General features: G+C 40.5%; 1 protein-coding gene across 2 annotated transcripts in view; it reads left to right on the plus strand.

Annotated features, from left to right (window-relative positions):
* Window positions 1-4,068: 4,068 nt before the first annotated feature.
* EFNA5 (ephrin A5) overlaps window positions 4,069-22,759 on the plus strand; it is a 220,528-nt gene continuing 201,837 nt past the window's right edge. Inside the window, exon 1 of one of the 2 annotated variants that reach the window (XM_081930780.1) lies at window positions 4,069-7,069. In XM_081930780.1, the coding sequence (XP_081786906.1) occupies window positions 6,945-7,069 (125 nt within the window). In that variant the 5' untranslated portion in view covers window positions 4,069-6,944. The remainder of the gene's footprint in view (window positions 7,070-22,759) is intronic. The other variant, XM_081930778.1, reaches the window with a different exon arrangement.

Here is a 22,759-nt window from a genome sequence, read left to right on the forward strand (position 1 = left end):
CCCTGTCCTTAATTCCTCCTCCTAAAGTTCAAATTGACTCAGACTGAATTCTAGGGACACAAGATCTTCAGAAGCCAATCTCCTCCAGCCTTTCATTTCCATATAGGACTACATTGCGCAAAAAAAAGGTACTTAATGAAATAAAAACTTTTGACTCACTAATATTTGCAGTCTGCAATCCGCCCACGAGTACGCTACAAAGAAAGCTCTTGTAATGTTTAGCCCAAAGCGTTTTTCCTAAATACTTTTAAACATGTTTTGTTCTTTAATTACAAGCTATAAGTACAATGTATTAAAAATAAAAGGAGGGAGGATTTATAACTATTAACCATGCCATGTAACAATTAATTTTCAAAACTTGGCTCTCAAGCTGTTTTCTAAAGGCCTTCTTTAGCAACAGCTTTAGGGACTCAAAACAGGTTTTCAGACACTGGCTGTCTCCATATCTTTAAGGCCATAAAAACAGCCATTTCAAATGTATATAGAGCTATCAAAATTAATAATCATAAACAGCTGTTTAAAAGAAACCTTCACTAATGTTTTTCAACAAAGCTTTAAAACATGTAAAATCACACTATCCGTTAAAATCTGAAAAGTAAAAAAACTAAGCTTCTGAAGCTATATTTTAAAATGAATGGTAGCATTAAATATAAAATGTTAAGATGATGGGTATGATCCATCTAACATACACAACCATTGTCAAAGAAATATTATGGACTGAGATAAAAAAATGGATCAATATATGAAAACTCGCAGACTTTTGTAGGCTTGTAAGCATTAGAAATGTGCACTGGTCCTTCATGAAACTACACCTATATTTTATTGTGGTTTAAAATATTCCATTAACAGTTTATTCATTTTGTTTATAAAAAAATATTTATATACTGCTAAAGCATTTACAACAGCTCGAAAGAATGTAAATACCCACAATCTCAAAGGAATAATTGTTAGACTTTCTGTATTGGTTCTTCCTAAGTATAGCTAAAAGTTTACGTTTGCCTCCAAGTAATATGACTTAATGGCAGTGGTACTTACGGTGCTTTTAAGTAGGTTGAAGTCAAACCAAAGGAGAAAAGTCACATGGTCCTCTAAGGTCTTTGGTGAAAAGAACCCAGAAAGGGCACCTCTCTCTCGCCCACCGAGTGTTGCCATATTATGTAGCAAAAAGAGGTTAGAAAACTTTGTTGCAATATTCAGCTTCTTGGAGTGGAAAGGAATGGCTAAACCACACTTTTTTTAATGTGGATTACGCAGAGTAGTAGAAAAGCAAAGGCACTAGGAACAGTGTGGAAGGGAAGTCATATGGTATATGTATACATGCTGTATTTGGTACGAACTTGTAAGTGGGACAGAGGGAGGGGAGGGGGGGTTAAATATGTTCCTGTTTTTGAAAATGCTAATAATAATAATAATAATAGGAATGACTAATGGCCCAGTCAGTGCACAAAAAATGATCAAACTGATTTTGGAAAAAGAATATTCCCCCCACCCATTCTTAAAGCTTGTGTATGTCTGTTTTTGGAAGTCTCCATCAAGAGAGATGCACTTCGCAGTTCTTTTAAGAGTTGAAATCAATTCTATGTTTACTTTTTTAGACATGTTGGTACATGGCAAGTCTGGGGTATGCACTAACATGAAACAGAAACTTTCCAGCTTCTGGCTCAGTGAATTTCTGGGCAATAGTAATCTTTTGTCTCAAAACATGTCAGGACATTCACAGGACACATGTGGAATTCTCTCTAAATGTCAATTCGCAGTGACTGCTACATAAAAAAAAAAAAGATCTATGAATCAATTCTCATCCTGACATTTGTTAATTGAAATAGTCCTTAAAACTGGCCTTTTGGAAGCTGGCTCAGTGGCTTAGGTCATGTAGTTTTGCTTACTTTTGTTTGGTAAAGACCAATAACTCAGGGTAAAACACAAACCACGCATCCCTGTGAGGCACACAGCAAAGCTTTGATCTCTGGCATTTCTAGTAAAAAGGAACTGAAAACATCCCATGCCTGAGATCCTGCAAAAACCTTTGCCAGTCGGTGTAGATTATGGGGACTAAATGAACCAGTGGTCTGGCTCACTATAAGGTATCACTTGTATTTATTATTCAGAATTTATATTGGCTATATATAACATGCATTCTATTATCCATTAGCAAGCCAAAGGCATTCCAGACTTAAAGGTATTCTCAGTGTCATTCCTGAAATTCCCTGGCAATAACCAGTCTCAAGCTTCTTCTTCTTTTTAATGCTTTATACAGAATCAGAACATTTGTTAACATTCCCTGATGATGATGATGATAAACATTTTGGGGAAAGACTTATGACTATTGGGTTATATTTGGTTGCATAGTTCAAATTACGTAACGGATGTGAATCCTGGAAATTTAAAAAACCCACTTCTTCATGGATCTTTTGATTCCATTAATTACAGACCAAGGTCAGAGGTGTTTATTGGCATGCACAAATAGTCTATAACTTTGACATCAATAATTGTTTAATGTCACCAAGGGAGGGGACACCCAACTCTACAATTCTATGATCAGATGAGCTGACATTGGATTGGATGTTTTGGTCAATACACCCACATGAATTGCTTTTGTTATGACATTTGCTAATCCAATAGTCCCGTTAATAACTATTGACTTTTTCTTTAAAAAAATGAAAGAAGTCAAGCTTACTTGATCCATAGTTATTCTGTCTGTACTGTACCTGTACATTATTCAGTGACAAGTGTAAAATAGACCCAGGACACTTTTCTTGCAGTCCGTTTTCTCACTTTAACACCTGTTAGTGAAAACTGAAACATTACTTTATTATTTGTTTGATCGTTTTATATATTGCAGGGCATGTGTTTGTATGTAATGAAAGAACAGCAAGAACAAGCAACAATGACAGAATATTACACCAGAGTCACACTCCCCCTGCTTTAAATCCGGAATGATTACAAGAACTTTGAGCCCTCCCCCGAAATACTGTTAACAGTATTTTTGCCCCATGGCACATGCATTCAAAACTTGGATTCAATCCCATTGATGAAAGAAAGGAAAACACTTCTTAACATGCAACTAAATGCCCTTGTGCACTATCAACTATTGTCTTTGTAGCTAAGTTCTGTTGTAGTGTTTGGCTCTACAGTTTGGCCTTGGACTGCCTTCAATCTGTTTAAAACAGGCAGTGTCTGTTATATAATGTTGAAAGTGGTTGTTGTGGTGCAACTGTGAAGGTTAACTGTTGTGTTCTTGTGAGAAAAGGCACAGTGGGCACAGGACATTATTGTGGCTACGTTTTAGGAGGTACTCCTAAAAGGGAAATGATCATTGCCAGTAATATTTTGGAACTAATAATGCAACCTATTTTGATACTTAGTTCCCATCTCCCTCCTAACGGCTGGCACCACAGCATGCAACTATCGTGATAGCAATGGAGATGCTTCCACAGACAGACATCTATGTAGTGCTTATACCTAATTCAAAAAAGTTTTCTTAATGATAGGGAAACATAAATTTCTTCTTTATTTTTTCCAGGAGCAATTAAGGGCAAACACAAAATGCATAGACATGGTGGTCCTGGGATATTTTTGTTTGCACCGTTTGAGGGTGAGTGGGTGAAGCAGGAATGAGAAGAACTTTTTGGATTCCCAGCCCGAGCCTTCAGACAGATTTAAACGGAAGTGATTTTTGTGAGCGTCGCGAAAATTCCTGCAGGTTTGATTTAAGAAATGTCCAGCAGGAAAAAATGCGGCCTTAAAATCTGCCACTAGAGGGAGTCTGGGCACTTTCAAACGACTGAAAAGCCCAGAGAAAGCAGAATAGGGAGCCAAGCGGATGAAAGACGAGAGAGAGTATGATGATGCTTGGGTTTTTTTTCTTTTTTGTTCATCTGCTGAAGAAACCACAGCAGATACAGCCACATCATGCTTGGAAAACATTTCGCCTCAAATTAAAAGCCAGCCGTTTCAAAGGAAGGAAGGTAACCTCAACCTCAAAGATTCCGGACACCAGAATGTGCGTCTCTCTTCCAAAGTTTTTTTCCTCTATTCTCTCTCTCTCTATCTCTCCCCCCCCCACACTTTTTCAGTTTTAGGAGGATGAAAGGTTAACTCAAAGGGGGCTCAGTGGCGCGCCTTCCTCGGAACTACCTGTTCATGGATTGTTGAAAATCGCCACTGGCGATCACCCCTCAAATGGACATCAGCAGGGTGTGGTTTGGTGCGAAGGCTGATTCGTGTGTAAACAGCCCTTTCGTTTGCCTTCTGGAGGAAGGTCACCTGGGCTGGTTTCCCGGTAGCGCAGCGTAAGCAGGGCAGCTGCTGGCGGAGGGCGAGGCGAATGCCCTTTTAAGAATGAAAAATAGCTCCAGAAGGACCTCTGGCTTCTACTTCTCTCGATCCAAATAAATGTGAGAGGGGGGAAAAGAGGTTTTCAGGTGAATCCCTTTGCCGCATTCAGCTAAATACTTAGCAGAGAGGTCTCTCCGGCTGCGTGGATCTTGCTTTCAATTGCGCTACCCAAGCAGGGCAACCCCATCTCTCGCTTATAAGCCCCTTAAATAAACTAATTTAAAGCCGCACCGCCGACCCGTCATTCAGCGACGCAGAAAAGCATTGGTGGGGGGGGGGGAAAGAGAGGATTAAAAGCGGAACAAAGCAGCTCCGAAGTCTGTTTTCCAGACTGCTAAACTTTCAAAATGTTGATTATACACCGTGTGCGAGATTAGACTTGCAGCCTGTGGCTAGATCCCCCCTGATCTCGCAACCATCCACCCTCCCTCCAGCAGCTGATGCCGCAACCCCGTCCACTGGAACTGGGGAGGCGCCTTTCGTAACCAACTCGCTCCCCCGATCTCGCAGGCAAGGAAAAGATCTCTCTCCCCCAGCACGATCCTGCGCCGTCTCCCGCGCGGAAACGGTTACCTGCGGCACCGAGGGAACCACTCCTTGTAATTCAATTAGTCAGGTTTTGCAGAAGGCGGGGCTTGCGCGGGGTGTCGCCTCTTTGGAACGCGGGGGCGGGGCGCCGGGGAGAGGCCACGCCCCTTTCCGAGGCACGGAACCCAATCGCATTGGAGAGAACGCCGGGGAAGAAGGCATCTGTAAGCAAACAGCAGCCTGGGCCGTGACTGGCTGCTCCGGCTCACTCCCCCCCCCCCGCCAACCTCGCAAGTAAACTGCATGCAAAAAAAATCCCACATGATCGAGCAGCAGCAGCGCCTTTGCTCCCAGCTAGCCGACTGCGCCTCTTCCGTGCGCGCGCGGGCGCGCACCCCCGCACCTCCACCAACGGAGGCTCTCTCTCTGTCTCTCTCTCCAGATTCGTCTCCTGACACCCAGACGCATGTGGATGTGTATATATCTCTCTCTCCGGACACATCCCGTGTAGGCATCGATGCAGCTGTCTGTTGCGCGCAGGCACCGCCAACCCCGCCGGCCGCCTCGCTTTGCCTAGGCTGCCGCCGCCGCCGGATTTACACGCGAGGAAGAAGCCGGTCGTTGCAAGAAAAAAAAGAAAGAAAGGGGGCGTGACTATTTAAATATGTTTCCCCCCCTCGTAAATTCTCTCTCTCTCCCCCCCTCCTCCTCTCTGGCAGTCTGTTGACTTCTGCTTCTCCAATCCTCGTTGCGTTTTCCGATCCCTGCTGCTTCTGCGTTCGAGTTCTGCTTCCTTCGCTCGCCGGAGTCGCGAGAGAGACATTTGCCCGCTTCTCTCGGCGCTGCTGCTGCTGCTGAGGACGGTTGAGAGCAGCTGCCTGCCGCCGGGCCAGACCCCGAAGGTGCCTCCCGCCCGCATGTAGTCGTCGGCGAGGGAGGCTTCTTCCTTCTCTTCCCGCCTCCTCTCCTCTTTTGCAAAGTTGACGTTGGACCTTGCCCGGCTCCCCGAGACACTTGGCGAAGCTGAAAGGAAGCGAGACCGCCGCCGCCTCGCCTCGCCTGGAGGGGTTAGGAAGAGGGCTCGGGCAACAGCAGCAGCTCCTGCCTTCCGACAGACGAGGCGCCTGCACCGCGAAGCAACAGCGGCGGAGTTGGCGAGGGGCGCGCGCGCTCTCTTCCCTTCTCCCTCAGCCGCCCCCCTCCTCCCTTCCAACCCAACGAGGGAAGCCGCTCCTGAGGCGATTCGGCGCTGACCTATCCTGAGGATTAGCCAACTCCTGCGCGGCATTCCGCCCCCCACTCCGCTCTGGGTCTTGTGGATTCCTCTCGCTTGTTGGTCGTCCGTCACCCAGGAAGAGGGGGGAAGAAAGAGACGGGAAGGCGAGCGAGGCGCCTCAACTCCCCAACTCCAGCGAGCGAGAGGCGCCTCAGAAGTGGACTTCTCCTCACTCCTCTTCATTCTCTCTCTCCCCCTCCGCCGCCGCCCCGTTTCCTCCGAGGATTTCCCGCCCGCTTCTCCTCGGAGCGATCCCTTCAGAGCCCCTCGCGCCAAAAGGCGGGAAGAAGGAGGAGGAGAAGAAAGGCGCCTCAGAGAGAGAGGGAAAGAAGCGCGAGGGCGGGCGAAAGGAAACCCCTCCGGCCAAAGGAGGCTTGGCCCGCGGGGCCGCCCATCGTGGGCGCTGGACGGGGGCCGGGCCGGTGCATGTCTCGCCCTGGGCTCGCCACAGGACTCGCCGCCTTGAAGGAGCTCCTGCCGCCGCCTCAGCCTCCGTCTGCTGCTGCTGCTGCCCAGCTCCCCCGGCCGGGGCGCGCAGACTCCCTGAGGATCCTTCCGCGGCGCAGGCTTTTCCCCCCGCGGGGGAATCTCCTGGCGGCCCCTCGCCCTTCTCTTTGTGTGTGTTTTTTTGGTGTCTTGTGACTCCGGTGTGGCTTTGTCTCCTTCCTCCCTCGTTCTCTCCTCCTTGTCGCCGTCTGTCTTTTGAGAAAGGGGCGCCTTGTCTGTCTCCCCCCCACCCCCCGATTCCCCCCTTGTGCCGCTGCTGCCGCCGTGTCTGTGTGTGTCTCGTTGGCCGGGAGTGATGTTGCACGTGGAGATGTTGACGCTGCTCTTTCTGGTGCTCTGGATGTGCGTCTTCTGCCAGGATCCCAGCTCCAAGACGGTGGCCGACCGCTACGCCGTCTACTGGAACAGCACCAACCCCAGGTAAGGAGGGCGAAGGCGGCTCTCAGGCCGAGCCCCCGCCGATGCTTCTCAGGGATGCCGGGCTACCCGGGGCAGCCGCAGCTCGAGGATCGGATGTAGGAAGGGAAGGAGATGATGGGCTGCCTTCTCCCTTGGAAGCACCAGCCGCTGGGCATCCTCCAGCGGGGGAAACCCTTGCTTGGAAGAAGGGGACAAACTTTTCCCTCCCTGCTCTGTAGTTTCGGAGGCATCGCCCTGCGCCTTGTTATTTCTGGGTTGCATCAGCGCAGCTGATTTCCAATCCTTGGCTGTTGATCGTTCCTAAGGAATGCGCCTCTTATCTTAGGCACGCATCTCTTAACTTGTAGTGAATCACTCCTGAGAGCAAATAGGTGAACTCATACACCCAGGAAGTGTGTGCCTGTGATATATATGTGTGTGTTTCCCTTAGTACCTTGCTACCAGGTTTCTTTTATGGTAGGTCTTTTTTTAACACAACAGAGAAATCCTTTTACTCTAGCGAACTTTTTTTTTTTTTTTTTGCAAGTGACTACAGGGAGAACCTCAAACTTGTTCAGCGTGTTATGACTTTTGCCAGAGTGGTTCTGTTTTCGTTAGACTTAGTTTTTGTGGATTGTGGTTGCCTGTAGCCACATGTGGCACCTGTTCTGTGTCAGGGTTAGAGCCAGTAAAGGAGAAGTACTTCCCTTGCTTTCCAGCTACTCTTCTTTCCATCTCTTTGCCTGGGGTAAGAGTATATGAATCTTACTCGTAAGCTGACTTGGGTTAATTGAGTAATGATACCCCCCAAGTTTGAAATGTTTCAGTGCAGCCAGATGATCCCTAGACTTGCAGGTTTCTCCTGGAAAAGGGCGTCTTAAGCTGTCAGAGCAAATTCAAGTCCAGTGGTTGGCGATGCTCTCACAATGCAGAGGAAATCTGCTGTGAATCTAGACTGCTTTATGCAGAGAGTCAGCATCATCAGGAGATGATACTGAGAGCTTGAGAGAGGATGTTCTCTTATGGGAGACATGTTTAATAATAAAACTAATTTAGGGCAAGGTATCCGGTTAAGATTGCGTAAAAACAATCTTTCACTGTGTCCCTTTGTTCTGTTTGCATTTTGATAAACAAAATATGTGCAAATAAAACCTATTCTGTTATTGTTTCTAAACCCATCAAGATTGCATGGACGGATCTTCTTTGAATTAGGAAGTTTTGCGGAGCTGCTCACATCTCCCCCTTTTCAGTAGCAGAAATTACAATCTTTTCCCAGTTTGCCCCAGTATGAATAAGGCACCTCAGTACTTTAGGAGTTGTTGTTTTTTTTGTTGGAGAGGGGATTGCATTGTTAAAGCGGACAAATTTTTTTTCTTCCAAACCTATCTTGCTACTTCAAGTGAGTTTCTGGTCATTTTATTTTATGTTATCTTTGTGCTATGCTGCTGATTTGGCTGCCTTGAATTGAGATTAGCACATTGATTTTTGTCGCAGGTCATGTTTTTTTATAGATCTGTGGTGCCTGCCAAAGTCTGTTTTACCCTGTATGTGAGAATGGCCTCAGAATATATGGTGCCAAAGTTAAAAACTGCTTGTTAAGTACCTTGAGTTCAGTAGACAGTTTGGCATGTTAATTTTGTGTGGGGTACTTCAAGCAAAACAAACATTAATGCGGTGGTGTGTGTGACAATTAATACTGTTCCTGCTACTTAATTTTCTTGGTGACAGTTATTAACAGTTGTGTTATCAAAGCCTGCCACCTCTCTCCCATTCATATCGAAGAGAAAACTGCAGCCACAAGTAAAACTGGTCAACTGTTACAACAGGCAGAAATCTGGAAGCTTTCCCTCCCAATATGTCGCTTCTTAAGGGTGATTGTCCCATCTTAGAATAAAGGTTAAAAAATGAAGTGTATTTGTTGAAGATGGTGAAATAATAAACCGAATTCGCCTACTGTAGTTGTGAAACGGAAATGTTTGCTGCTTTGAATTTGACCAAATGACTTGCACATGTTGCTCTTTTGCGAAAATCAAAGCATGCTATTAAATGTTTGCTTCTCTGCCTGTTATGGTATTAATTAAAGATGTGATGTAGGTACAATACTTCACTATAAATAATCCATGGAACATTGGGGTCAAAACTAGAGCGTTTAAACCAGTGAACATGGATGACGCCCATTTAAATGATAACTTTTTTGCCAATAAAATGGTGTGTAAGAGAGAGGAGATAAAAAAAATAGCAGAGGAGTAATGAGTTATAGAACTTTGTAAAGGTTGATGTGGGAATAAATTCCTGAAACTAAGGGCTTAGAACACTGTACTATTGAAAGTGTTTTAAACTATAAGGCTCTTTCACAGTCACTATAAGCTCATAATTAACGCAATATAATTAGTTTCTTTTCTAGAATTGTTAACATATCTGCATGCTTTATGTTCGCTGCTTGCTCTACTGAACCTGAAAAACCTTGCTTCATAAGATATTAAAAGTTAAGAGAACTTGCCATGTATTTTTATAATTCATGGTTAAGGAGAAGAAGTATTACACCCATAATGGTATTATTTTTTAAAAGATGCTATCACAGGGTACAAGAATGCGTTTTAAAATTAATAAACTGGGCAACTCTTAAAAATTGCAGAGTGATAGATGATGGCTATCACTTGACAAACAAAATACTGTTTTTTAATGTATTGTACTTCAAATTTGGAAAACCACAAAAACTTTTGAGAAGTAATTCAAGTGCAAAACATTTCCTTAAAAGAACACTTAATATTTTGTGCGTAATTTCTGAAGCTTAATGTATATTCCTAAAAAGCACATTTATTTAGATATTATATAATCTAAGCATCATATCTAGCATCAGAGAAAAGACTTCAAATTAAACAGTAAATGACTTACCACTAAGTACTTTCAGAAAGAAGCCATTTTGCTATATATATGGGCCTCAATATGGTGCAGAAGTTGGTACACTTAAGTTTTTATATGGTCAGCGTATACATATGAAGGATAGACATAATTTTTTCAGTAGTATTTGGATATTTTAGTAAAACTCTTCATCATGAAAGAGAAGCAGATCTTGGAATAACTGTACCTAGTTTTCCTTTCTAATGTAAGTTATTGAATACATACAATTGTAACTAATATCAGTTAATAGTAGCGGTTAATCAGGACAGTAATTGTAAGCCATTTCTAAAATGGTTGGGTGATTTTACTTTAGGAGGTATTTGGCAAGTTGTCCTAAAAACTATGATGTACATAGCTTTGTGAACTATAAATGGCTATATATGGACGACAGACTTTATAGCTATATTTATGGCTAAAACGTCTACATTGAAGAATTGTATGTAGAACAGCTGAATGGTGTTTGGAACCCTTGTACAATGATAGGGCAGCTTTGAGAGGTGAAGTATAGGTTTCTGAAGCAAATGAGTATTATGTTTCCCGAAATTTGCATGAAGAAATCATTTTCTGTTTTAGGGCTTTATCCTTCAAATACTTAGTGTGTCAAGCAGGCATTGCACATGGTCTACGATCCCTAGTGCTGTGTTGTGCACAACTGTCTCCCCATTTGCAATATCTAGATTATATCAGGCTGCATAACGTACAAAAGCTAGCTAACACTGCTTGCTTATATAAGTAATTACGTTAAAGTCAAACATGCATTAAACCTAGGAATATTTGTATACCTATAAATAAAAACTAATTATATTTCCACACTGGTGCACGTGCAAGCTTGAGTAAAAAAATTACACTTTTAATTATGCATTTTGAGAAATATAAAATTTTGCCAAATGGCGCTTATCTAATGGACAGTGCAGTCCTATGCATGTTTACACAGAAGTAAATCCAACTGTATTCAGTAGAGCGTAATGTGTGTATGATACTTTGGCTGCAATCCCATGCACACTTGGAAGTAAGTTCTGTTAAACTCAATGGGGTTTACTTCTGAGTTAGACAGTTGTAAAATCAAATCATCAGATACACTAAGACTGGTTGCCACAACTATTGCTTTATCAGAGTTATTGTGAAGGAGACTGCATAAGTGTAAAATGCGCCATGTATCGTCTTCAAAACACTGTAGGTTTTGTTGCAATGAAGAGGGCTTGATCTGACTTGCAAACATCTGATACGAGTTTTTTCCTGATACAAGTCTCACTGAAATTAATGAACTTAAGTGCATTCTTAAGTTGAACCTTGCACTTAATTCCTTCACTGTGTAACTCAGGCCTTAAAGTAGGTTAGCTTTCAGAGATGCTATTGCTGTTGATAGCTTTCAGTTTTAACTGAATTTGGCAGTTTCTCAGAAATATTCAGCCCAGTGATTTGCAGAAGGGTTCTACTTTATTTTATTCTTTACGCTTGTAGTTTTATTTCCAAATCTTACATCATTTCTCTGTGTATTATTATATGAAAAAAATGCCTTTGAGGGTAAATGGGAAGACCTAACTTTGTGTAGTATGAACCTATGAATATTTCCTCTAATGTCCCACTATCTTAAGTGTTGTAGGGATTGCAGTCTCTATTTGAAGTAGATATATAGGGTTGCAGTGTTAGTTTCTTAAGAAAGTCTATTTATGTATAAGGAATATTAATATTTCAAATGCTAATTTTATTGGCAGCTACAATCTGGAGGGACTGCTATCTCAAAGTCCGCGAATTTCCTGTGATTAAAAGTGCAAAGAAAAAGCATTCCGTAGGTCGTTGAATGCGGTTTACTTGACTGTGTTACCCTGAAAATTGTGGCCCTGAAAGGCCTTTGGTATTTTAAAATGGATTCCCCATACAGTTCAGCGTCTCACTTGGAAACCTATCCAGTGAGCCATAGCTCTATGTGCCTTCCTCTTTAAAGGAGATGGTACTGACTTGAGGGATGAAAAAATATCACCTGCCTAATTATTTTCCCATTTTATTCTTTTGCAAGGAAGCAAGCAAATTCATAATGGTGATATGTCATTGTGTTGGACACAACAGCCTAATCTAATGTGAGGGGCAGACAGACAAATATGCTTCTTTCTGTCCTTTCCCTCAATATTCCAGATTATGCTGGGATGAGAAAACAAATGAATGCAGTGAGTCCATCAGGAATCCTGACCTTTTTGGTTTTGATGACTTAAAGATGAGACATGGTTACATACAAGGGCACTCTTGTAAGGTGAAATGTAATGTTAGAGAGATACTGAACTGAAAAATAAAATAAGCAATAATGTTTCTAATATAAATTGACAAAGTATTCTCGTTTCTTAAGACCCAAACCTTTTACAGGAATATTTGTTAACTTGGATTTTAGGTATGCTTTTTGTTTGTTTACAAACTGAATAGGCACAGTTCAACAAAAGTTAAATACTGAACATCACATTCCCATTCTGGTCTACCCCAAAGTAAGCCCCATTGAGTTCAATGAAGCTTACTCATTGTGAGTATAAGATTGCAGCCTAAATCCCAGTGATTTTCATAGCTCTGTTTCAGTAGAAAAGCTAGTGTTTGAATATTTACCATTGTAATCAACAGGACTTGAGTGCTTCGCCTTGGCTGCATCATGACTTTTATTTATTGACTGGGATCCTAAATTGACAGCTGTTTTCTCATTATTTTGTATCTTGCTGTCATCAGTAAGTGTCTAATGTTTATGAAACTATGGGCCTCTGTTGGTTGTTAAAATATGACTCAATATAAAATGCATTACATTGCTAAAGTATTGGAACTTTTATTATTATTATTATTATTATTATTATTATTATTATTAGTATTATAAAACCTACACAAGAATAGATTGTGGGGCGATTCTCTTATTACTAGGCGGGAACAGTACTTAGAGATACTTATGACTATCCAAGATGATATATTCAGCTCATATTACTACTTATTTTTATTAGATTGTATTAAAATGCCAAATAAACAGTTCCTTATATGTTAGCTATTCGACATATATTTATTCAACTTCTGGAATTGTTTTAACCTAATTTTTCAGAGGTTGACAGTGATGTATTTACTTTTGAGAACAATTTCCTTTTGTATACATTTCTCTTCCATTTCTGTTTAAATGTGTAGTCATTGAGAAATTAGATGCTGAGTTTAAAAGAGAAATATTTTTAAAACCACTTTCTAGTGATATTACAACTGTTGAAATATAACTCGAGTGTAATACCCATCATCATACACAAAAATAGTATTTCACATTGTTCATCTTCCAACATCTGAATAGCACTGGATGAGCTTTGTATACATTGTAATAGAATCAACTAGAGAATAAGTACGTACTCATACTTTCATCCCCTCAAAAGCAAAAAAATGAGAACTACTCGGAATAGATAAACTGAAATCGATTGATTTTGGTGGGTTTACTCTGAGTATGACCTACTTGAAAATAAAATAAATACCATTCTCCTTTTACAGTGACTATTACAGCACTAATCATAAAGACACATTATAATGTCTTCTTTCTGTGTTGCCAAAGAGCATCACTGATATACGGTAGTTGACGGTTGACTGATGGAAATGTACTGTCAAATTCTTATTTGTAATTCCAGCAGAAAATAAAATTTAAATCTAATTTTTGTTCTTAAACCTTACTAAAAGTTCAGAGTCTAAATTTGAAGTAGAAACCTGCTGGTGTTTTATCTTCTGACTGAAGAGCCTTTGTCTTCCATAAGTTATGGGGGGGGGGGAATCCAGTATCTCTCTGAAAAATGCAGTGAATGAAAGAAGTATTCAGGAATAAATAACTGTACAACAATTATTAAAACTACACCAATAAGTGGAGATCCTGTGGGTGACTTGTATGTACCCAGTTCAATTGCTGCCTATATCGATTCCTGAGTTAAAAGCATACATTGATTGGGGAATTAAGTGCAAGAGTTGATGAAAGAGAAAATACTGCTAGGGGTGTACCTGCAGCTGCCCCTCCCCAACTTCACTTTGACTTGCTCTTGCATATAATCCCCAAACCTCTTTTTTAAAAATAAAATAATGAGCTTGGAAGTTTAAAGAGAAGTTTGATGATCTGGACTGGATCGGGGCAAGCGAGGGGGCAGTTTATGCCGGGGAAACTGGGGGACAAAAAGCAAGTTGTCCTGTAGCTCATGGCTCTTAACAGAGAGCCGTATAAAATCCTGCTAGGCAATTTAACCCAATCCCACAGATTTTTAATTTGTGCATGTGTGTTCATGCCTGTGCGCGCACACACAATTCTTAGGCAAGGAGCTGTGTTGCCAAACTGCTGATGCCATTTCCAAGGCTAGTTTTTACTCTCCAATTTGATTCAGTTCGCATCAAGCTCTTTTTGAAACCTCCATTTTGGATGGCTCTATTCTATTCAGCTCTTATGAGTAGTGAAATGGGGAATGGAAGGACTACATAGACGAAAACATTAGATGTTTGGTGTTCTGAATTATACAATACAGTATATGTATGAGGTCTCTATTTTGTCTTTGAGTTCGCTGAAACAGTACTGAAATGCTATAGCATAGCTTTAGCGCTGCATATTAATTCAAAGTCATCTTCTTCTGTGTTTAATATGCTGTTTTCATCGTCTAGTTAGCTTTTTGTTTGAATACATATATTTTTAACAAGTAAAACTGGCTTTAGTTTAACATTGGACATAATTTCTGCATACTCGGCAAATTTCCCCTTTATTCCTATTTCCTATCACGAGGGAAACATTTTAATTTTTAAATATATGAATAGCAATTAATATGCTAGAGTACAGTGAATATTAAAGTACAATTTCACACATGCAAATTTGGATGGAATCCTTGGCCTCTATTCTGTCACAGAAGTACTGCTACTTTATACCGTATACTGTACAAAATAATACGATGGTTTTGCTTTTAACATCTTATACTTTGCTTTGGGTTTGTCTTATTATTCCAATTATTGGAGTGTGTTGTAACATTTGGTGGAGAGCTGTTTCCTTAGAAGCAGAGGAATATTGAACAAGAGAGTAATAGTCAATATATCAATTATCTAGTTTTCTCATTCCAGTTTTCTCAATTAATTCCATAATTAAGTATATGTTTGGGTTGCATTGTTTACTGATTTGTATAGGACTCAAGCAATGGTTGAAGGTTGGCTCACATTGAAAAATGGAATTGCCTTCAGATTCAGAAATATTCGTTCTGCCTTGGATCCAGATGTCCCATAGGGTGCATCTCCCACTGGGGTTGGTGGGAGATGTCTTTTGCATATACCTTCCCACACCCATGCCTTATTGAACAGTGTTAGAAGAGGTGTTGGATTTTGTAGGGGGAATTTATTTTGTCTTGCAGGAGTTGGATCCACAATTGGATCTTCCAAGAACAGAAGGCCCTTTCCATTGGCATAATGAACCCATTATTTCTTTACAATTCCCAAAAGATGCATAATATATGCTGTTCATAATAAATAATCACTGAAACAATTGTTCACATTTCGTTCCTCAAACGTTTTTGAGTTTTATAAATTACCAACTTGCAGCCATATCCTTTGTCTAGTTTCTTGGTCCAAGCCTTTAAGTTTGCCATTTGTTTCGTGAATATGGAGAATTCTGTCAGTACTAAAATGGCAACACTGCAGTATTTTGTGAGGCTAATAACATGTAAACATAAGCACGTTTCATTTCAGTGGATTCACTGTTGAGATAATATAGAAATATATGCTGGTTATCACTGAGATGGCATTATAGAGTGAATGTCAGTATTTGTAGAATCCTTCATTAGCACTACTTTGGACTTAAAAAAAAGAGATACCCACATATTTAAAATCTTAAAACTATTGCCTGTTTAGCCATAGTGGGCTTAATAAGGCAGGATCTATCAGCACTGCATGTGCATGTGTTGTTTCATGAAAGAGAGAGAGAGAGAGATGTTGAAATCTGACACATAAGCACAGCATGGTTGCTGCGTTGGCACATAAAGTCCCCTGCAGCCACCAGAATGGAAAACTGCATATTTTTTCATGTTACTGATATGAAAGACAGCTAGATGCTGAACCCAGTATTGATTCCACAGCTATTTGCAAGCTTTCAGCATGATGGTCAACAATACAACTTAATAAACCTACTACTAAGGATTATGCTTGATGTATTTAGGGGATTTGTAAACTGCTGCATAGATTTTCTCCCTCTTGGGTTAGGATTCTGTGGTAATTCTTCCTGGGAGAAGAATTTGTAGGATAACTTAATGAACATTGTGAAGGCAAAACTCTTGCAAGAAAAATGCTGTTGCTATTGTAGCCTTTTTTAAAATAGAAAGAGAGATACATTTTCCAACAAGAAATCAAAACACTTGTCTAAACAGGCTTCTGCCTTCTGCATCAATGTGAGCGCTATTGTTTCCTGATTGTGCTACTCTTGATAAACCCATCCAGAAGCAGAGCCCAGAAAAAGTTCTAGGACTCCATGTTATGGCAACAGCCTCCTTTATTTGTTTATTCTTGTTGGTTCAATACATTTTACATCTTTTTACCATTCTTTGGTAGCTTGGCTTATTAAAAATTAGTGATCCATCACTAAGAGGGGTACAGTACAAGTGGTGGTTGCTTCTGACAGGGTTTTTGTGCCAAGCAACAGGAAATAATAGGGATGAAAGAGCTGCCAAAAGTGTGTCTCCCAGTTGCTAATTAGGCGAAAAAGTACCTCAACTGCCATGGCAGGCAGAGACAATTTCTTCTAAATATTGAATAAATATTACTGAATGGCAAATTAAAGGGATATGATAGCCCAATGTAGTTATAACTGTTTATAGAGCTTCCCTTCCCATCAGCTGTTTTTTTTAAAAAATGTATAATGCTCTTGGGGGGGGTTAGTGGAACAATGTTTATCTTGCTGACTTTATCATCAATTACTTGAACTTTTTAACAAGCACCAACTTTAGTATCACTAAGGAATGTATTAGTGTAATGTTAGTAATGGGGGAAGGGATGTAGTTCCTCTCTCCCAGTCATTTGGGCAATAATTGACTATGAAAGTAAAACAAACTATATATTTATTTTAATTTCTGGTATCCAAGGCTGCCAATCACTCCTGGCACAGACCATGCAGTGGCTGCAGTGACCATAATTAGCACGGTTCCCCTAACAGTGGGAAAGGCAGGGGGTGCTTCCAGAGCTATAGCTGTCATGGGAACGATTAAAACAACTAATTGCATATTGGGCTGCTACCATTTTCAGACTGGCATTTTAGAAAATCATCAATGTAGAAGACAAATTTGTGCTATACACACTCTTTGACTTGATAAAGCTGTATCATGTTACTGCCTGATTTGCTGTTGCTTTTTTCTACAAAATAAAAACCATCTAATTTTTGTGTGATTTCAAGATTCCCCGCCCAATCCCTATTTATCCTATCCTGTATGGTTGCTGTCTTTCAGATAGATTATATAAATAAATAAAAAAACTAGTAGACTAAGATGAAAAATAGACTAGTCGACTAAGGGTGCAATCTTATGTGCACTTCCCTTGGAGTTAGTCCCATTGAAACTAGTGGAATTGTGAAGATCCTATTTCTTCTTGAATGCATTTTTTTTTGGGGGGGGTCTTTAATATTTATTTATTTTTATTTCAGCATTTTATATTCCCGTTAATCACAGTAATCTCTAAGCCAGGGGTTGGCAAGGTTTACCTCGCCTGGGCTGGTTAACTCCAGCGGAGATCCCTCTGTGGACCGGATTGAGCATGTTCGTGAATGAGTGTGCCTGTGATTTCTGGTGTCTGTATTTGCGCAGACACGATTTCCGGTGCCGTGGAAGCGAATCCCCATGCCGTGCCGGTTTAGCACAGCACGCGGGGACTCGCTGAGCAGGCGGCTCAGTTTGGGGGTGACTTGTGGGCTGGTTAAACAACCCCCGTGGGCCACTTGTGGCCCATGGGTCTTAGGTTGCCTGCCCCTGCTCTAAGCGATGAACAAGTAATTCAGTACAATAAAGATTGAAAATTCAAAGTACAGTGGTACCTCTGGTTACGTACTTACCCATATTTTTCGCTCTATAAGATGCACCAGACCACAAGGCGCACCTAGTTTTTGGAGGAGGAAAACAAGAAAAAAAAATATTCTGAATCTCAGAAGCCAGATCAGCAAGAAAGTGAAAGCAGCGATCCCTCTTGCTGTTCTGGCTTCTGTGATAGCTGTGCAGCCTGCATTCGCTCCATAAGCCGCACACACATTTCCCCTTACTTTTTAGGAGGAAAAAAGTGAGTCTTATAGAGCAAAAAATATGGTAATTCCGGAGGTCTGTTCTTAACCTGAGACACTTCTTAACCTGAAGCACCACTTTAGCTAATGGGGCCTCCTGCTGCCGCCGGAGCATGATTTCTGTTCTCATCCTGAAGCAAAGTTTTTAACCTGTGGTACTATTTCTGGGTTAGCAGAGTCTGTAACCTGAAGCGTATGTAACGTGAAGCATATGTAACCCAAGGTACCACTGTATTAGAGTTCTGTTAAAATACCTGCTGGAAAAGAAAAAGCTGGAAGTTCAATAGTAAGGGTCTGTCTGACATTAGTGGAAAAGGAGTTCCTTAAAATTGGGCCCACAATTCTGAATCACAGAATCATAAAATTGTAGAGTTTGAAGGAACCCTGAGGATCATCTAGTCCAACCCCTGCAGTGCAGGAATATGCAGCTGTCCGATATGGGGATCAATCAAACCTCCAAGCTTGGCGTGATCAGCAGCACACTCCAACCAACTTGGCTATCCTGAATGCACGGCTCCTGGTGTAAGCTTTTGTATAGAACTGCTGTCTATATGTGTAATCATATAGACCACTAATGGGGCAAATGTGAAGTATATTATAGTTGGATTTAAACACAAAGTCAAATGCTTAGTTTCTCATCCATTGGAATGGCGATATGACAGCTCTTGGGTTTCTGTGACTTTCATCTGTAGAAAACAATGCCAAGCCTATTTTTACTCTTTATCTTGTTCCATTTAGACTGCAATTCTTTATGTATTTATAGGACTTACTTTTGAGTAGACCTGTGTAAGGATCATACTAAAAGTTTAGGATCTCAAAAGATTTGCTTTTTTGCAGAAAGTTCCTTTTCTCTGGTGGTTTTTAGGTAATATCAAATGCCAATACAGATGATACTCAGCTCTTTGTGTTTGTGCATTGTGTGTGTGTGCATGTGTGCAAGAGGCTACAGCAGGAAAGGTGACTAGAAAAACCTAGAATATGCGTGCAACAGTATACTCTATTTTTGTCCTTGAACTACTGCTAATGTACAAAATACATGCAGCACTGCTGTTGCGTATTGTATCGGTATAAAGTTGTTGTTGGGAAAGTAAATGCAAACTAGTTATTTTACTAACAAACACTGCAATCAATATATTTGTGTCCCATTTGTAAAAACATTGTTGCATCTGAAAGACTAATTTTTCCCCCACCGCTACAATACTTCTTTTGTTTCATTTTTTCCTGCAACTGAGTAACACAACGACCTCTTTGGAAGTCCACGCTTAAAATTACTTTATGTGCGTGTTATATTATTTGAGAACAGAATGCCAAAGTAAAACACATAAGTGACATTAAATATTTGATCTTTCCAGGCTGTGGAAATTAGTAGGAGCTGCTCAGAAACCCACAGTGCTTGAAAATGTGCATTTTTCCATTTAAGCAACTTGATTCTCTCTTAATGTTAATGTTAATGGTGCAATCGTAGTATTTTTATTGGGGCTTACTATCAAGCAAGTATGTTTATGATTGCAGCCTGAATTTTTAACTGCTTCCATTGAATAAATTGTGTCAAAATAATTCCAGGTATTGTTTCCATTTAAATCAATGAAGCTGTTCCTTTGATGTTGGCTGGTATTATAAAAAGCCAGCTGTTAAAAAAGGTGCCTATTCTTCCTAATCTAATTTTACTAGGTGATGACCATTGTGGTGGATTCTTGCTGAATTGCTACCTTCTCACACCCTTGTAGCTGTGTGCTTACATATATGCTGGTCTTGGGTGTTAGTTTCAGAGTTTTATATGTATTAGAATTTTTTGGCTGAGCTCAGTCAGCTATAGGTGTGAGAAATGTCCAAATCTTTATTTGGATTTTTATTAGACTCTAGATGAAAACATTTCTTTTTCTTGATTCAATAGTGTATTCAATGCTGGAGGATAAGCGAGAAAGTGAACACTCATAGCCTTTACACAGTAACTCAGTGGTGTCCAAACTTTTTCCAAAGAGGGCCAGATTTGATGAAATGAAGGGCCGTGAGGGCTGACCAAGGTGTTGAGGTTTTTTTAGGGTTCTACCCCTGGACTGCTACGGAGGACAGATTAAACCAACCGGTGGGCCGGATTGGGCCCCCATAACGGACTTTGGACATGCCTGCAGTAACTGCAATAGATAGTGTGATAAAAAAAAAGCCAAAATGAATGATGGTTTGGTCCTGCATAATTACTTTAAAAAAACAAAACAATAGGCACCCTATTTTTTCTTCACGTAATGTACCATTGAGAATTGTAGAGTTTCAAGGCCAGACATTCTTGGCAAGTCTCAATTGTACGACTGCATGTTAATCACTAATGTGTTACATGCAGTGCCACTTTTTGCTGCTTGAGTTGACCCATCTTACATTACTGATTAATCTGTTTACAAATGTTAATTAGCCTTATTACATTGATGACAAATATAACATATTGTATCCCCCCCCTACATATAAAACTATAATTGGGGTTGTTGGGCAAATAAGGTTGCAAATGATATAGTGTGCTGTCAGATGCTTCATTATTTCATGGAATCATATAATAGTAGAGTTGGAAGTAATCCTGATCGACTTGATATCCTGCCTTTCACCCCCCTTAAGGAGTCTCAAAGCGGCTAACAATCTCCTTTTCCCTTCCTCCCCCACAACAAACACTCTGTGAGGTGAGTGAGGCTGAGAGACTTCAGAGAAGTGTAACTAGCCCAAGATAACCCAGCAGCTGCATGTGGAGGAGCGGGGAAGCGAACCAGATTATGAGTCCACCGCTCTTAATCTTTTGCCCAATGTGGTCTCGAACCCACAAACCTGAGATTAAGAATTCTTGTGCTCTACCAAGGTTTCCACTGCGAAGTTATTATTATGAATTATGACTAAAATGGGCTACTATCCTGTTTCCTGGAAGTAAGCCTCATTGAACTACATTCTGAGAATACATTTTATAGAAGGTTATTGTGATGCTGCGATCCTGTGCACACTCACCTGGGACTCAATAGGACTTATTTCTTAGTAGGCCTCAGTAGGATTTCACTGTAAAGGTAGTTGAAGTTTTGGGGAGCCTCGATGATGGTTTTAGATTTTAAAATAAAGCAGTGAAGTAGCTCACAATGACTGAAAATTTCAGCGACCTTTCATTTATTGCAGCTGGATCAAACTTCACCACTTTCACATATGCACACCAGTACCTGACTCCAAAAGGGATTCTGCACTAGCACAGTTATCTAGAGGGTAGCAACATGGAGCATGTCAGAAGTTGTTGGACTACAGTTCCCATCATTTGTGACTATTGGTCGTGTCTGCTGTGGCAGATGGGAGTTTTAGTCCCAACAACAGAGAACGCTGTTGTGGCTATATACCGAGTTAGCAGTTAGTAGATATAGTTCCATGCTGAGGGCCTAGTTAGCATTTGAATTAAATTTTGTTTCCGTGCATGTCAAATACTTGCAGAGGTTATCAGCGCAAATGTGGATACTGAAGAAAATTCTGGTCAAATATTATTAATTCTTGTTTTTGATAATTATGATCCTTCTGTAAAGGTGGTGGCAGCATGGAGTGTTCTATTTAACTCCTAGATGCAGTGCCAGAGAGATTTCATAAAAAATGTCAGGAATGCTTTTTACTAAATGCATCTTGGTAATACATTTTAATAGCACAATTTAAGTGAAATTCATAAAGTATGCATCAAAGATTCTTACTGATGAGACATATGTTGTGTTTCAGTGTTTCATCATAAACTTGCATAAATTCAGAGAAGGAGGGAAGGAAGCAAAGAATGATATGAACTAAAAGCAAAATATATCAATAGATATCATATGATGTGTATATGTAGCTACAATATTGTTCCAACGCAAATTAGATGTATTATATGATGTCAGTTAAAAAGATGAAAAGTGAATATGGCTGTTCTGTGTATTCTGGTTTTCTTATCAAGCCTGGCTTGCACTATGATTGTAAATAATTCAGTTGTCATGAACACTTTTTTATACAGAGCATTAACACAACATTAGTCCACTGTGTGCTTTTTAACAACCTACAGCACTGAAGCACGTTCCCTTTCTCTTGCAGGTATATTACAGAATGAACTGAATTTTATTGTTTACAGCAGAACCGTACTGTAGCATTTCATTTTTTAAATATTAGCTGCCATGGCCTTTTTAGTAGGCATTTTGGAAAAATTTGGATGCATTTGTTTTTCAGTGAGCCGTTTGCTGTTAATATTTTTTTATTGAACTAGCAGTGTTTTATATGTAGATTTTAGTGTACTTTCTGTTGGTAAATCAGTCCATTGTGTGCCTTTGACACCGAAGCCATATCTAATGAAATCTTTAGTAGTGTGCTGTGTGAGTTCTATAAATAAGGAAGGAAATGCTAAAATGACTGTGTATGTGTTTCTTTATGTAGATAAGCATACAGGAAAAAGTATTTAGTTTTATATTTTGCACCTTATTTTACTGCCATGGATAAAACTTTTCCATCCAGTTTTTACTCTTGGCATCTTCAAGTGATCCCCTGAGGGCCTGGGCAGAGATTGTCTGATGCCTGTAGCAGGA

This window comes from Podarcis melisellensis, assembly GCF_964234715.1.
Source record: "Podarcis melisellensis genome assembly, chromosome: 11".
Classification (NCBI taxonomy): Eukaryota; Metazoa; Chordata; class Lepidosauria; order Squamata; family Lacertidae; genus Podarcis; species Podarcis melisellensis.